The following is a 14206-nucleotide window of genomic DNA, read 5'->3' on the forward strand; positions in this document are numbered from 1 at the left end:
CTGTTTAATTTTAGCCATTCTGGTGCTGTCGTGGCATCTCATTAAGGCCGTAACTAGCATTTCTATTTCTATTACGAATGAGGTGGAGCATCTTTACACGTGTTTCATGACTATTTAGATATCTTTTGGGGGATGTTCTGATTCAAGTATCTTGAACTTTTCTGCGGTTTGTCTGCCTATTTATTATTAATCTGTGGGAGTTCTTTATAAATTCTGGAGCCCTTCGGAGGCTATATGTGTTGCAGTTATCTTCACCTCTGTGGCTTGTATTTTAACTCTCTTCATGGTGGCTTCGATGAACGGAAGTACTTTCATTTATTTATTTATTTATTGGCTGTGTTGCATCTTCATTGCTGCCCATGGGCTCTCTCTAGTTGCGGTGAGAGGGAGCTACTCTTCGTTGTGGTGTGCAGACACCTCATTGCGGTGGTTTCTCTTGTTGCGGAGCACGGGCTCTAGGCATGTGGGCTTCAGTAGTTGTGGCACAGGGGCTCAGCAGTTGTGGCGCACGGGTTTAGTTGCGAGGCACGTGGGATCTTCCTGGAGCAGGGATCGAACCCGTGTCCCCTGCATTGGCAGGTGGGTTCTTCACCACTGCGCCACCTGGGAAGTCCCCAGAAGTTCTTAAAGGTAATGTAATTCGATTGTCTGTCTTTGTGCCGCTACCACACACAGTCTTAAACAGTACTTCAGTTTGATAGTAAATCTTGAACTCTTGTAGCGTGCACGCTCCAGCTTTCCTCTTCTTTTTCCTTGTCTGTTCTTGGCCCTTTGCATTTCCATAAATTTTAGCATCAGCTTATCAATGTCTGAGATTTTTATTAGGATTGTATTAAATCTACATAGATCAATTTGTGCAGAATTGATAGCTTAACAATTATCCTTCCATTATATTAACATGGGCTAGCCCTTCACACTTAAAGTCTTTAATTTTGCTCAGAAATACTTTGTACCATTCTATGTAGAAATCTTACACATCTTTTGTTGGATGTATTCCTAGGAGTTTGGGGATTTTTATGCTATGGCAAATGGTATCTTTAAAATTTTTTGTTTTCTGTTTATTGCTGGTATATAGAGATACAGTTGATGTTTTATGTTGACTGTAGACCCAGTTTCCTTGATAAACTTGCCTGTTCCTTGTAACAGTTTGTATGCAGGTTCTTTGGGTTTATCTGTGATACAGTCATAACATCTGAGAATAAGAGTTTTATTTCATTCATTCCAGTCCTTATGCTTTTTCTTTCCCTTTCTGTGTTCCGTGCTGGCTCTGCGACCTTGGACCTAATGAGGTTTTCCCTCTTTCCTTCCAGATGAGGGTGAGGCACATATTGACTATGAAGATAATTTTCCTGATGACAGGTCCGTGTCATTCAGAGAGCTCATGGAGGATTCCCGGACAGAGGCAGAGGAGGACGTGAGTCAGGGAGAAGCCTCTGAGGAGCCTCCAAAACAGGACCGTCTGGTCTCTATTTCTATGGGCAGAGAAGCCATAGCCCAGCATACAGCCTTTGTGCCAACCACAGGCTTGCGCAGCGCTGGGAGCGTCGTCCCCACAGACCTGCCAGGATCCCGACGAAACCAGAAGTCATTGTTCTGGTTTCCTGCTGAGACCTTCCACAAGCCCGAGTTGGAAAAGGAGATGGATGAGGACACCAAAAGGCAGTTTCCTGCCCGAGACAACCACAGTGGCACCACATTGGCCCCAGGGGAGCCAGAGACCAGGGTCATCCACAGCGGCACTGACGGCCCCTCTGGCCCTTTTGTGAGCAGGAATGACAGCAAGGCAGGTGACCCCATGCTGAGCAGCAGTGATGAGTCCTGGTTAGACGGCTACCCTGTGACCGACGGGGCCTGGAGGAAAACAGAGGCAGAAGAGGAGGAAGAGGAGGACAAGGGTGATGGATCAGTCGCGCTGGAAGAAAGCATCCTACTTACTCCCCATCAGCCTGCTCTTGTGGAAGTTAAGAAGCCCAGCAGTCCCACCCTCACACCCAGTGAGGACATGACCCATCTTTCAGTTCTTCCATCTCAAACACTAGTCGATGTAGAAGCTTTGGCTCTCAGACCCATGAATGTGTCTGAAACGGAGGGTCCCAGCGAAGGGGATGGTGACTTGACTAGGGACCCGTCGACAGTTCCTTGGAGACATGCCACCAAGAAGCTTCCCATGTCCACCCGACCCTATGAACTCATCGGCTCCACCCTGGAGATGGTGACGACCGCTGTCCAGAAGACGCCGAACCTCCTTCCCTCGACTGTCACAGCGGCCACCCAGCCTCCAATGGAAACCACTGCCCCTGTGGTCCAGGGTACCTTCCCGTACCTGCTGTCTGAGGACTTCCTGGGACAGGAAGTCCCTGGCCCAGATGCAAGTGAGGCACTTCTTCCAACCTTGGAGCCCTGCGTAGGGGATGAGTGTCCCAGCCTCAGCAGGGGTCCCGTCATTGCCACCGGCATCACGGTCCTGTGCCTGCTGCTGTTCCTGGCGGGCGTGGGGGCCGTTTGGGGCTACCGCAGGTGCCAGCGCAAGAGCTCGGTGTACAAGCTGAATGCTGGCCAGCGGCAGGCGCGGCACTACCACCAGCAGATCGAGATGGAGAAGGTCTAGCCACCTTGGACGGGGGGGCTCTTCCGAAGCCCCTTGGCAGAAAAATGAACTGTGACACAGCACATTGAGAAACACTGACTGTTCACTAGAGCAGGAGGCAGGTGGCGTAGGGCTCATCTTCCTTGTCTCAGGTCTTTGTTTTCTAGGCTGAGACGCGTCTCTGGAGGCACCTGGCAGGGCAGGGAGGCTTTGGTGGCATCGTCACACACCTCAGCATCCCCTCGACCATCTGCCCTGGAAGCGGTCGCACTCACCGAACCTGCGCTTCGGCCCTCATTCCAGCGAAAGGTCAAAACTCACCTCTTCATCATACAATTGTCTTTTTTTTTTTTTTTTTGGAAAGAAAATGACTGAGTCTGCGACCTGAAATTTTTGAAAGAGACGTGATAAACAGAGCATTTGAGAGCAGTGTTATTTCAGATATAGATATTTAATTGCTGGGAGTGGGATACAGAAGAATAAAGAGTTATTTCCTTTTAATGATGTGATGGTGCTGAGGGCATGTAAGCCGAGAACCGGGACATAGTCTAGAAGCTTTGAGATTTTTAAAAAATTGTTTGTTGAAATTGGAACGAATGTACAGCTGATACTTGGTTGGGGGAGGGGAGGGGAGGGGTGGTGGGACACAGATCCGCCCTGTCCCCTCTGTCCTGTGGGCCAGCCCCTCGTTTTTTTTAAAAAAAGCAAGGTTTGATTTGTACCGGCAAGCACCGTTTCCTCTCAGAAGCAGTGGCCTGGTTGTCCTTGACCAGTCTGTGCCTAGGAATGCCTTAGAGTTTCTGCCAGGACTAACAAAGCTCAGTCCTCTGTTTCCTTTCTCAGGATTAGCCATTTCTCTGCACTCCGGGAAGAGAGAATGAGCTAGGAGGGAAAAAATGTTTTAAGAGGGCCGAGGACTAGGATATCAAGCACGGGTACTTACTTGATGGAGAAGCAGGGGAATTAAAAAGGAACATGAAATGATGTGTGCCGATCTGTCCTTTACACGGTTGTGGCGATTGTGTGCTCTCTGGAAACAGCCTGAGTGCAGGGTGGACTGACTCCCCGCGGCTGTGGAGCTCAGGTCATGGTGTCTCCATTCTCTGACGGTGACTCAGCACATCTCGCTTATGGTGGTGGTTCTCAGAGTGTGGTCCCCAGACCAGCAGCTGGGACCTTGCTGGAGATGCAGATTCTCTGGTTCCACCGCAGACTAAGCGGAGACCCTGGTGGGGGGGGTGGTCCCAGCTACCTGTGGTTTAACTAGCCCTCCAGGTGATTCTTACGCGCACTCAAGATTGAACCATGGGCTTCCGAGCACATAGATTGTGAGCTCTGAGGCCAGCGGAGGCTCTGGAGGCACAGATGAGGAACACCCTGAGGCCTGTCTTGCACGGAGGTCAGGCATTGCTGTGCTGCTAGATAGCACTTGAGGCTGCCAAAACACCGCCTCCAGTGGTCTCCTGTGTATCAGCACAGAGTGACAAAACACATTATATTTTTCTCATAGGAATCACCTTCTTAGAAATAGTTTTCAACGGTAAAAAGTGATGAAGGTAACACATGTAGTTTGAGACACTGTGATTCGCGTGTTCTCGTGGGGCGTGACAGCAGTCCAGATGTACAGCTGAAAAATTTAGTGGTGTTTTACCTAAAGAAAAAGAGAATTCTCACATGGTTTGTACCCTGCCACTTCTTTTCGGTGCAAGCTTTGGAAAAATAAGCTAAGCAGCTCCAAAGACAGTCCAGCATAATCAAAGACCTTCGTCCCCATTCCTGAGTAAGCATAGACCTGAAGGTACGAAATAGAATACCTATGTGTCCGATGAAATTTACAGCAATAGGAACGAGATGCTTTCTACATGTAGCCAAAGCAGAACGCAACAAAAGCCAGAGATTATATATATTTATAACTCCTTTTCTAATCTACTACAAGATAACTTTTTTATTTTTAACTATAGAAAATAACCTCCATCTCAACACTGGGATGGTGTTATTCAACTATTAAGTAGCAACCCAGGAATACTGACTTAATACCAACTCAAAAACAGGTAATATTAATAAAAATGTATTAATGAGTTTATTACAAATACAATAATACATTCAAGGGTACATTGGTAGAACTGCAAAATAAGCCCAACACATCAGTTTGTAAGTTTTTATTGATTTAGTGTCATCTAAATTAATGTTATAGGATCTAAAAATGCACACAGAAGGGGAATGTAAACCTAAATTGTACATCATTACATGTGTTTTGAGACTGGTAAATGTTTAATGCTCATAAAAATTTGGGAGTGGGTATCCATTAACTGAAAACTTCTGACATATTTAAAATAAATATTTCCCCAGACAATTACTTAGTGAATTTTACATCTGCGTGACATCACAATGGTTTTTTTAAAAAAAGGATTCTCTAGCACTCTTGAAAGTAATGCCAATACTTACTGAATGTAAGACTGCCCTTTCTAAGCCTCTCAGCCACGTGACCTCCCGCAAAAGGATTTCGGGGAGTCTGCCGAACTCCTGCCCCCTCCTCCCTGCTTTCATCTTCCTCACCCCAACCCGAGACCATGCCTCTCACTACAACAAAAAGCCCAGGACCTTGCTGCTCCAAGTGTGGTTCCCAGGCCGGCAGCACAGACACCACTCAGGAGCTTGTTAGAAATGCAGAATCTCAGGCCCCGCCCCAGACCTGCTGACTCAAGACTCTGTGTTTGACAAGATGCCCAGGTGGTGGTGCATGTGGTCAAGTTTGAGAAGCACTGACCTCAGAGACCAGAACCAATTGCCTCCCTTCTCCTAACTGATGGGACAAAGGAATCAGTAAAGAGGGGTGGGGTAGGGACTTGTCATGAGAGCCTGGGGAGGGTTAAGAGGACCATCAGAGAACAGTGGTGGAGGGCTGTCAGGGGCCCAGACAGGAAAGGCCCCGCGGGACAAGGGCTCCGGCCTCCGGAAGAACACAGCCCCTGTCCAGCGGTGGCCTGGAGGAGGCAGGGGTTTTCAAGGCCCGGACCTCTTCTCTCACCCTGCAGTCTCTTGCCAGCAAGTCCCAGCAGTCAGCGGCAGTCAGAGGGCGAGGGAGACCAGGCAGTGTCTACCCAGAGGCACAGGGCAAAGTGGCAAGAGATCTGGAGCTGCCGGTGGAGAAAACCAGCTCAGAGACCATCAGCACCAGTCCCATCTGCTTTACGTCTCTCTTTACCTCTGCGAACAGCAGGCACGACCCCTCCCAAGCCTCCCAATGTTGTGGACACGGTTGGTGCCCACCCAGATCCCCTTCACTGGGCAGGGGAACCCTCCTTCTGCTGCCCTGTCGGCTGCTAAAATGCTCATAAATGCATAAGCGTACCCTTCTCACTCAGAGACTTGTCCTTAGCCTAAGGGGAGTTCCCTCACCCAGGAGTTAAGCAGCCAGTGACTAACCCGTCGGGCAGCCAGCACCCTGGGCAGCCAGTGACTGGCGGACACACAAACACTGGCACACAGAAGGCCGGCCCCTTCGCCTCAAGGTGGGAGAGTTCCTGTGGGATCAGGCTGAGGCTGGTCTCCAATGAGACCACACCCTTGCCAGCTCCTTCCTGCTTCCCTTCTGAGAGCACCCCATCACTCGCACAGGCTTTGCGTCACGAGATCTGGACCTAAGACGTCCATTGCTGGGGAAGCTCTTACTCCCTACACCGCCAACTGCTGCTCAGTCCAGACTTTTCCACTGTATCCTTCGGAATCCTGGGGCTGACATTAACCGCATCCCTGTGTCCTCCACCTCGTCTTCCAATAGCTTTTGCTCTGGAGGCTTCCTCACTCTTTCCACCAGCCTCCTTCTACATTTTTCTTTCTCCTGGCTGGTCCCTGGATGACAGGCGTGGAGCACGGTAGCTGTTGGCTGTCATGCCTGGAGGCTTTTGGTCCTCGTTTGAAACAGTAAATACTTTGTCACTTCTCAGACCCTGGCAGCGAGGGACCAGCTCATCGCATCCAAAGCGAGCCCTGGATTCCCAATGTTTTCCGAGTGGGATCCCAGGTCTCTGAAAGAGAGCCTTCCTGGGGAGAGGAATGAGCCTGCATCTCCTGAAGGCCCTGGGCCCACCCATGGCTGGACCCCCCCACACCCCCACCCTCTGCATGACAGCCAACAGTCCCTGCGGTGAGGGCTCTGCTTCGGTAGATGCATGCCAGACACCTCAGAGACCTGAGAAAACAGCTTAGTACTACCTGCGTCCTAAAATGACTGGGTGTGGTTAAGGCAGTCCCACCACCAGACAGAGAAAGAAAACAGTAAAGAATAAGCAAAGGAAGGGACTTCCCTGGCGGTCCAGTGGTTACGACCCCATGCTTCCACTGTAGGGGGCACAGGTTTGATCCCTGATCAGGGCACTAAGATCCCACATGCTGTGCGGCCAAAAAAAAAAAAAAAAAAAAAAGGAATAAGCAAAGTAAAACATTTAATGTGATCCTAATTTTCTAATTTCCCACAGGGTGAAATTGTACCCACTGCCCGGACCCAAGGAGAGGAGGTGGAAAAGACAACAGCAACAACCTTTGGGGGGTCCACTGACCACCACCCTAAAGTGAGCTGTTTTGTATCTGTTGGCAGAATGAAGGAATTGCTTCCTTTCTTCCTACTCTTTTTTTTTTTTTTTTTTTTAATTTATTTGTTTACTGGCTGCATTGGGTCTTCGTTGCTGGGCACAGGCTTTTCTCTAGTTGTGGCAAGAGGGGGCTACTCTTCGTTGAGGTGTGCGGGCTTCTCTTCTTGCAGAGCATGGGCTCTAGGTGCACGGGCTTCCGTAGCTGTGGCATGTGGGCTCAGTAGTTGTGGCGCACGGGCTTAGTTGCTCCGCGGCATGTGGGATCTTCCCGGACCAGGGATCGAAGGTGGTTAAGGGATCTTAATCACGGTGCCACCGAGGAAGTCCCTCTTCCCTCTTTTTGTTGTAAAAGGAGGCAACGTTATCTTACCCTATCAGCTCCAAGAGGATAGCCGGCCAACTCACTCACTGAGCAAGCCGCCAAAGCCACGTTTGGGAGGTGGGGGGTCGGGGGTAGGCGTAGGGTGTGGCGCTCACATGCCTGCCTCAGAGAGAGAGAGGATTCTGCTACAACACAGACCACGGCCACTCCCGACCTGTGTTTCTGGGGTGGGCGTGGGTCGGTGAAGGTGAAGGTGAAGCCAGGCCGCCCTGGTGGCTTCCCTCTCAGGGAGATGCCCCGGGGGCGGGCTGCAGGCACAGGAAGTCCTATGCACAAACCCTTCGGCGGAGGCTGACTTAAGGTCCCTTCCCTTCCCACCGCCCTCCTTGTATACAGTTTAAACTCTCCACACTAGGTCATTCAAGCCTGGAGTCACCAGAAAAAAGAAGTCGCTGTTTGGGGGGTGGCAGATGGTCAAGAGTTCGGACAGCTGCAATGAAGGGTTAGTTGTGGGTTTTCTGGGAGCCTCGCTACAAACTGTGCTGCCGGCCCGTGTGCAAACCCTATTAAATGAGAATGTTTTCTCTGGCTCCAATCCACCTTCTCCCCACAGTTTAAGTATTGAAATTTGTCTTTTAAACTGAAGTAGCTTAGGTTTACAGCTCACATTTAAACCTTAAAAACGTTATTTCCATCAATGTTGGCAGAAACAGGCCACTGTTGATTCCACCAGCAGTCATAATAAACCCTTTCCCACCGACAATCTAACAAATCACTTTCTGTTTGCCGCTGAGTTTGGTTCAATAAAATTTTTGTGCTCTTAAAATTCCCTTAGTAAGAACTCCTAAAAGCAACATTTCCTAAAGCGGCCTTTGTGGGCAACAGACCCAGGGGTTCTGGATTCCAGAGGTGAGCACAACAGCTTAGTGGCAGTAATTAGAAAGCCTCAAACTCACAAAGATATTGGAGCGTTGAATGTGTTGGTATGTGCCACATTTCAGTCCGTTAGTTGCTTTTAAACCTTTGTGGACACACAAACCCCGCCCCCAGCCCTCCCCTGCTAAGGTAAAGTCTGAACATTAAAAGTCTGAACATTAACAGGGCTGCAGGGGGTGCCTTTAGGCCCTCCCCAGTGGAGGCCCCTGCCTGGGCTGCTGAGAGGCACTGGGGCTGGAGAGACGCCCCTGCCCCACGGTGGGCAGCCTCCCTGGGTGGAAACCTAACCGTACCCGTTGGGCTGTGTGTAGGTGGCTCAGAGGGCAAGCCAGGCATCCCTAGGCTGGGTCTAGAAACTCCCAAGAAGCTTACAAACGTGCTCCCCCCGCCGCAAAAGACCGGCCAGACTAATGCTGAGCCCATGAGGTCTCAATCCAGGATTCTTCTAGGCTCTTCCAAGAAAACCCACTCAGGGAGGTACTGGGCTGAGGTCACAGGGCAGCCTGCGCCCTGGGGTTTCACAGTAGGTTTGGAAGAATTGGCCCACTTTTTTTTTCTTTCTTTTAATTGGTTTGGCTTCTTTTGAAATAAAAACTCAGTCACTTGGTTCCACAGCCTTGAAGCCAAGCAAAGCGCTGACAGTGTCAACGCTACTGTCCCCAGGCTAGGATGGGGCTGGAGGCGCTTTCAGTCCCCAGTGCAAAGAGGCCAACCTCAGACAGTGAACGGGAACCTCCGCCACCAGCAGGGCTGCCGAGAAGGCCACCTCTTCACCTACAGAAAGCTCACCTGGGCTCTGAGGAGGAGGACCGGAGGGCAGCTCTGCGGGCACAGAGAGGTGGAGAGGGCCAGGCCTCCCTGCGTGTCCTCGCACAGCTGGGAAGAGCCGCAGCCCGGAGCCTCAGGGAGGGTCAAGTGTGTGTGAGCGCAGGGCCTCCACCAACAGGCTCCTGGGGCAGGGCGTCCACGCGCGGGGCCCCCCTCTGCCTTACAGTCCTGCCCTGGGACCCGCTCCCCATTGGATCCCTGACTAACGACCTCACCCAAGAAAACGCTCATATTTTATCTGCAGCCTGAACCTGGCACCCTGGCCTCAGACAGCTGCTTGGCACCAAACACCTTGCTTACCCACCCAGCCATCCTCCCCATCTCAGGAAACGGCAACTCCATCCTTCGCGTGCTTCGTGCCACAAACCTCTAGGTCACTGCGCGCCCCTCTCGTTTTTTCTCTTACCCTCTACGGCCAATCCGTAAGCAAATCCTACTGGCCCTGCTGTCAAAATAAATCCACCATCTGACCACTCCTCACCGTGTCTCCCCTGCTACCACCCAGGGCCGCACCCGCATCCCCCTTGCCTGGACTTTCACAGCCGTCCCCTAATTGGTATTCCTGCTTCTACCCTTGTTCACGTCCAGGTTTCTCACAGCACGGCAGCTGGCATGCTCCCTGTAAGGTGCAAGTCAGCCCAGGCTCTGCTGCTCCACAGCTCCCACCCCGCTCAGGGCCGAAGCCAGTGGATTACCCTGGCCCGCGAGGCTGAGCCAGCCACCCTCCCACCCACACACGTAGCCTCGCCTCCTTCCACTCTGCCCCTGGCCCATGCCTCCCCTGGCCTCCTTGCTGCCCCTGGACCACACAAGCACATCCCCACTGTCGGGCACGGGGCACGCTGCCCCTTCCGCACCTGGAGTGCTCTGCCCTGAGACCTGAGTCCCTCGGTCTCTGCTCTGCTGTCACCTCGCTGAGGCTTTCCCCGACCACGCTATTTAAAACTGCAGCCTTGGGAATTCCCTGGTGGTCCAGTGGTTAAGCCGCTGAGCTGCCACTTCAGGGGGCGAGGGTTTGATCCCTGGTCGGGGAACTAAGATCCCCACATGCAGCATGGCCAAAAATTTTAAAAAACAAAACAAAAACTGCAGCCTCATCTCCAGGCTTCCTTACCGGCTTCCCTGCTTTATTTTTCTCCATAGCAATGACCACCCTCCGATGCCCGGTATGTATTTATTCTTTTCATCTGTTGTCTGTCTTTCCCTGAAGAATGTCGGCTTCATGAGGGCAGGGATTTTTTGTTTCCTGCTTTTCTGTGCCATATCTCCAGTGCCCAGGTCAAGGCCGAGCACGTAGTAGGTGCTCAGTAAATACGGGTTGAAAGAGTGAATGAAACTAGCTTCCCTCTGCTCCCTTCCATTCCCAGCTCTGAGACTAGCAGCTGAGCACTGGTTCTCAAATTGACCAAATATTCTAAGACTTTGGACGTGCAAAAGTGCTGGGCAAAAGCCATGTTTCTGCACGCGACGCTGTCTACCCAACTTCTTTTTCAACGGGTGCCAGAAAAGATGCAGGTGAGACCACCGTGAGGAGAAGTTTAGCCTCTGTCCTCACCATCTTTGCTGGATGAGGGGATGGGGGGAGAAGGAAACCAAAACATAGAAAAGCAGAAAGGCTAGAGTAGGTTTTTATAATTACCATCTTTTAGGAGTATTTTTCTTATTTAAAAAATAATACTGATTTTCTGAAAAAAACCAAAAACAAAAAAACAATCCATGGAAAACTGTCCTAACCAAAATGGTGAGAAAGGCAGGTATAAAAATGGAGAAGGCAGATGTGAAGAGGGGGAGGCAGGTGTGAAGGTGGGGGCAGGTATGAAGATGGGGGCAGATGTGAAGAGGGGGAGGCAGGTGTGAAGATGGGGGCAGGTGTGAAGATGGGGGCAGGTGTGAAGATGGGGGCAGGTGTGAAGAGGGGGAAGCAGGTGTGAAGAGGGGGGCAGGTGTGAAGATGGGGGCAGGTGTGAAGATGCGGGCAGGTGTGAAGATGGGGGCAGGTGTGAAGATGGGGCAGGTGTGAAGATGGGGGCAGGTGTGAAGAGGGGGGCAGGTGTGAAGATGCGGGCAGGTGTGAAGATGGGGGCAGGTGTGAAGATGGGGGCAGGTGTGAAGATGGGGCAGGTGTGAAGATGGGGGCAGGTGTGAAGAGGGGGGCAGGTGTGAAGAGGGGGGCAGGTGTGAAGATGCGGGCAGGTGTGAAGATGGGGGCAGGTGTGAAGAGGGGGAGGCAGGTGTGAAGAGGGGGGGCAGGTATGAAGAGGGGGGCAGGTGTGAAGAGGGGGAGGCAGGTGTGGACACAGGGAAGGCAGGCTCACCCCTTGGTAGCTGTAGTGAGAGATGGGGACTTCCCTTTCACTTCACAGAGTAAAGAGAAGGCTCTGAGGTATCAACAACTTGGACTATTGGGAAAAAGAAGACAGAGAATCTGTGTTTCCTGAACGTCGAGGGGAACTCTCTCTGGCTGCTAGGGGCTAGCTGGTCTCCTCCAGCTCCAAGAGGTCATCCACATATTCCACAACCTCTCCCTGTAAGACACAATAAGACACTTCTGTTAAGTGGGTACCTGACCGCCAAAGTGCTGGTGAGCAGAGACCGTTTCCAAGAGGCCCTCGCCAGCCACCCCTGGGCTGGACCAGCCCTTCTTCCCTTGAGCCCAGAGGATCGCCTTCTCCCTGGGAGGGACCTGGCTTCCACACCATGGGAACTTGGGAGCCAAGTGCTCCGCGACCCCCACAGACGGCCTGTGTGACGCGGGCGGTCCAGCCGCCTCTGAAAGACCCTGTTTAGTGCCCCTTTTTCTGTGCATCCCTCCCTCACCCCTGCCCCCCTCCCACAGGCAGTTACTCCACAGGAAGACTTTCTGTCTGTTCCCTCTCTGCCTTGATCACCAGACCACAAGCTTTTCAAGGACCAGGACCTTCTTCCCCAGAAACTGGCACTCGCAGGTCTCAGTAAACCTGCTAGAGGATGGATGACTGCACGTAGGCGTGTTACTGCTGCTGCAACTGAAGCAGGCACGCCACTGAAGTGAGACATGCCCGGGTGCAGCAGGAGCCCATCCGCTCCCTCCTTCTACAACCAGCCTTGAGCCTCTAGCTGAAAGAGCCCAGCGCACGTCCTGATTTCCTCCTCTGCGCTGAGCTCTCTCCCACGACACACCGGACCCACCCGCGGATGACACGCATGCCCGTTACTGCACAGAATGAGTGAACCACCAGGAAGGCCAAGCTCCCTCCCCTGAGGTCAGTACAGGCCAGCCCCACCGAGGACGACCACCCCCTGCGAAAGCCTGGCCCCCCTCACGGAGGCCTCCATCCCAGGCCAAGAGCCAATGTGCTCCTTTGGATATTTTAACACAGAGAGATTTGTAAAAGCTCTCCGCATTTGAGAATAGTTAGAGAATCTATCAAGTACACGAGACACAAAAGGGGTCTTATCATTTTTATCAAATGCTGCTGCCACATCATGCCCGCAATTAGCAACTCAAGTGATGGGACTGGAAGACCACTGCTTGAATAAACAATGTTCTTCCGTTGCTTTCTGGATCCCAAAAGGGAACACGGGGTATGGGAGAGGATTACATATCATGACATCTGTTCCCGGGTTACTGTCTCCTGCTGTGTGGCTACTGTGAGGTGGGGGTGATGGTATTGTTTGCTTTCGGCTCCAAGTGTTCACGGCAAAGAGATGAGAGAAACACATCCCTCATAAGGCCACTGGTGTCGCGCTCAGATCTAGCGATACTTTCCAGGCACCCATCCCCCAGCTGCTGGGAGTGTCGCTGCTGATGGCTTATACCTGTCCCTTCCCTGCACGACTGATCTTGGCCAAAAGGAGCAGCCCTGCCAGGGAGGGGCGCCCGCTCCGGGCTGCCAACAAGCAGTGAGACGCTGAGAAGCGGGATGACGAAAGGCGGCAAGAGCTCTGTGACACGACCCATGCTCGCAGGACCAGGCTCACCTGCCTGCAGGTGAGACCACGTGTGTGCGTAGCTCCCGCCCCTGCCCTCCCCTCCTCTCCTCCCTAAATCACTCCAGCAAATTCTAATTTATTTCTTGTAGACTTTCCCAAAGCAAACAGTTATCAGAACCTGAAACGTGAAGCACCTGTTTCAGCTCGCTTCATAAATGTTCTGAAGCTGTAACAGGGCCTCTGCAAAATTGTTAACCAGTGTGCAAACGTTCAGGCGTTCTTACACACATTTCAAGCCCGGAAAGTATACCACAAACATCAGGAGACTGTACTGAGGCTTTGTTTCCAAGCAGCATTTTGTGCTTTGGAAATGTTTAAGGATTAACTAAGAATTTTATTGTGTTGGTTACAGTTTATTTCAAATTTATTACTTGCCATAATTTGATATATAATTTAAAAAACAGCTCATGCTTTAGAAATTCTTTTATAATTCTAAAGCTCTGAATATGGGACTTCCCTAGTGGCACAGTGGTTAAGAATCCGCCTACCAATGCAGGGAACACGCGTTCGAGCCCTGGGCCAGGAAGATCCCACAGGCTGCAGAGCAACTAAGCCTGTGTACCACAACTACTGAAGCCTGCACACCTAGAGCCTATGCTCTGCAACAAGAGAAGCCACCGCAATGAGAAGCCCACACACGGTGACAAGGAGCAGCCCCTGCTCATCACAACTAGAGAAAGCCCACGCACAGCAACAAAGACCCAATGCAGCCAAAGATAAATAAATAAATAGGTAAATAAATAAATAAACTTATTAAAAAAAATAATTCTAAAGTTCTGATTAATAACCTAACTACTTTGGGGTCTTCAGTGGAGTCCTATGATCTTGAGAGGACCAAGCCTAATTACCCTAGGAATTAAAGCCTGGAATGAGTCTGGTCTATTCACCAGATGATTACTAAGCAGCTGTGTGACTTTGACTAAGTCACTCTATCTTTCTGAGTTTGTTTCCTCATCTATGACATAAGAG

At 51.3% G+C, this 14206-nt stretch overlaps 2 protein-coding genes across 4 annotated transcripts in view; one reads left to right on the forward strand and one right to left on the reverse strand.

Moving 5' to 3' along the window:
* Positions 1–2886, forward strand: part of SUSD5 (sushi domain containing 5) — a 37189-nt gene extending 34303 nt beyond the window's left edge. Inside the window, exon 5 of the mRNA XM_057706374.1 lies at positions 1311–2886. Coding sequence (XP_057562357.1) covers positions 1311–2608 — 1298 coding nt within the window. The 3' untranslated portion in view covers positions 2609–2886. The remainder of the gene's footprint in view (positions 1–1310) is intronic.
* Positions 2887–4648: 1762 nt separating this feature from the next.
* CRTAP (cartilage associated protein) overlaps positions 4649–14206 on the reverse strand; it is a 37204-nt gene continuing 27646 nt past the window's right edge. The window contains exons 7-8 of one of the 3 annotated variants that reach the window (XR_009048745.1): positions 11581–11790; positions 10891–10950 (exon numbers count right to left, since the gene is read on the reverse strand). Coding sequence is in view for 2 of the 3 variants with exons in the window: in XM_057705397.1 (XP_057561380.1) it covers positions 11737–11790 (54 nt within the window). In the remaining variant the exon portion in view is untranslated. Of the gene's footprint in view, positions 6980–10890; positions 11791–14206 lie in introns of those variants that run through there. The other 2 variants (XM_057705398.1, XM_057705397.1) reach the window with 2 other exon arrangements.

The sequence above is a fragment of the Hippopotamus amphibius genome, chromosome 13, assembly GCF_030028045.1.
Source record: "Hippopotamus amphibius kiboko isolate mHipAmp2 chromosome 13, mHipAmp2.hap2, whole genome shotgun sequence".
NCBI classification, from domain to species: domain Eukaryota; kingdom Metazoa; phylum Chordata; class Mammalia; order Artiodactyla; family Hippopotamidae; genus Hippopotamus; species Hippopotamus amphibius.